This window comes from Penaeus monodon, chromosome 34 (genome assembly GCF_015228065.2).
Source record: "Penaeus monodon isolate SGIC_2016 chromosome 34, NSTDA_Pmon_1, whole genome shotgun sequence".
NCBI classification, from domain to species: Eukaryota; Metazoa; Arthropoda; class Malacostraca; order Decapoda; family Penaeidae; genus Penaeus; species Penaeus monodon.
The window spans coordinates 25,754,711-25,755,535 of record NC_051419.1 but is presented as its reverse complement, the minus strand read 5'-3'; the positions used below and the strand labels follow the sequence as shown (position 1 = coordinate 25,755,535).

General features: G+C 42.7%; 1 protein-coding gene across 1 annotated transcript in view; it reads right to left on the bottom strand.

The window, feature by feature from the left end:
* Positions 1–43: 43 nt before the first annotated feature.
* The window catches only part of LOC119594660 (ATP synthase subunit alpha, mitochondrial-like), a 7,353-nt gene continuing 6,571 nt past the window's right edge, over positions 44–825 (bottom strand). The window contains exon 8 of the mRNA XM_037943710.1: positions 44–564. Coding sequence (XP_037799638.1) covers positions 332–564 — 233 coding nt within the window. The 3' untranslated portion in view covers positions 44–331. The remainder of the gene's footprint in view (positions 565–825) is intronic.

Here is an 825-nt window from a genome sequence, read left to right as displayed (position 1 = left end):
ATACACAATCTGAAATAAAAATGGAAAAAATTTCATGTTTTACGCTGCAGGATGTGTTCTCAAAAAAAAAAAAAAATGTTGACATTGGCTGTAACATATATACATCATTTTCTCACGTTAAAGTCCCTTGGGGCAGGAGCAAACCAAGCAATCATGTGCATTTCAAAAAGACAACTTAATTTTGCTCTTGTAACATAACGTGCTAGGGTCATAGCTTGACTACCCCCGTCCCAAGGGCCTCCAACAGCACCCCCATTCGCAATCTACCCTAGCCCACTGGTTGGTTGGTTGGTTCCCTAGCCTGTCTTCCAAAGGAAGAACATCGTCTTGTTTAGGCCTGGAAGGTGGCCAGGAAGTCTGTGACGATCTGCTTCAGCTTGGCATCGCTCTCTGGGGTGATGTGTCCCTCCTTGGCAATGTTATCAAGGAGTCCCTGGTGGCTGGTCTTCAGCATGGCCATGAACTCCTGCTCGAACTTGGTGATCTTGGAGGGGTCCATCTTGTCCAAGTGGCCACGCACACCACAGTAGATGACAGCAACCTGTTCCTCAATGGCCATGGGCACTGAAAGTAGTAAATTGATATGGTTTTAGATTTTACATAGTGTGCTTGCTAACATGTATGCATTAAAACAGACCATCTAGGTCTAGGTACAAGAGGCTTCAAAATTCATTTCAAATACTTGTTAAACAATTTACATCTATATGGTTGACAAATTTGGAGCAAAACTTTCCTTGCTGGGAAAGCAGTAGTAAGCTCATTCAAGGGCACTAATATTTTATTCATTAAGTGTGACCACATCACACTTGCTGAACTTATATTTGT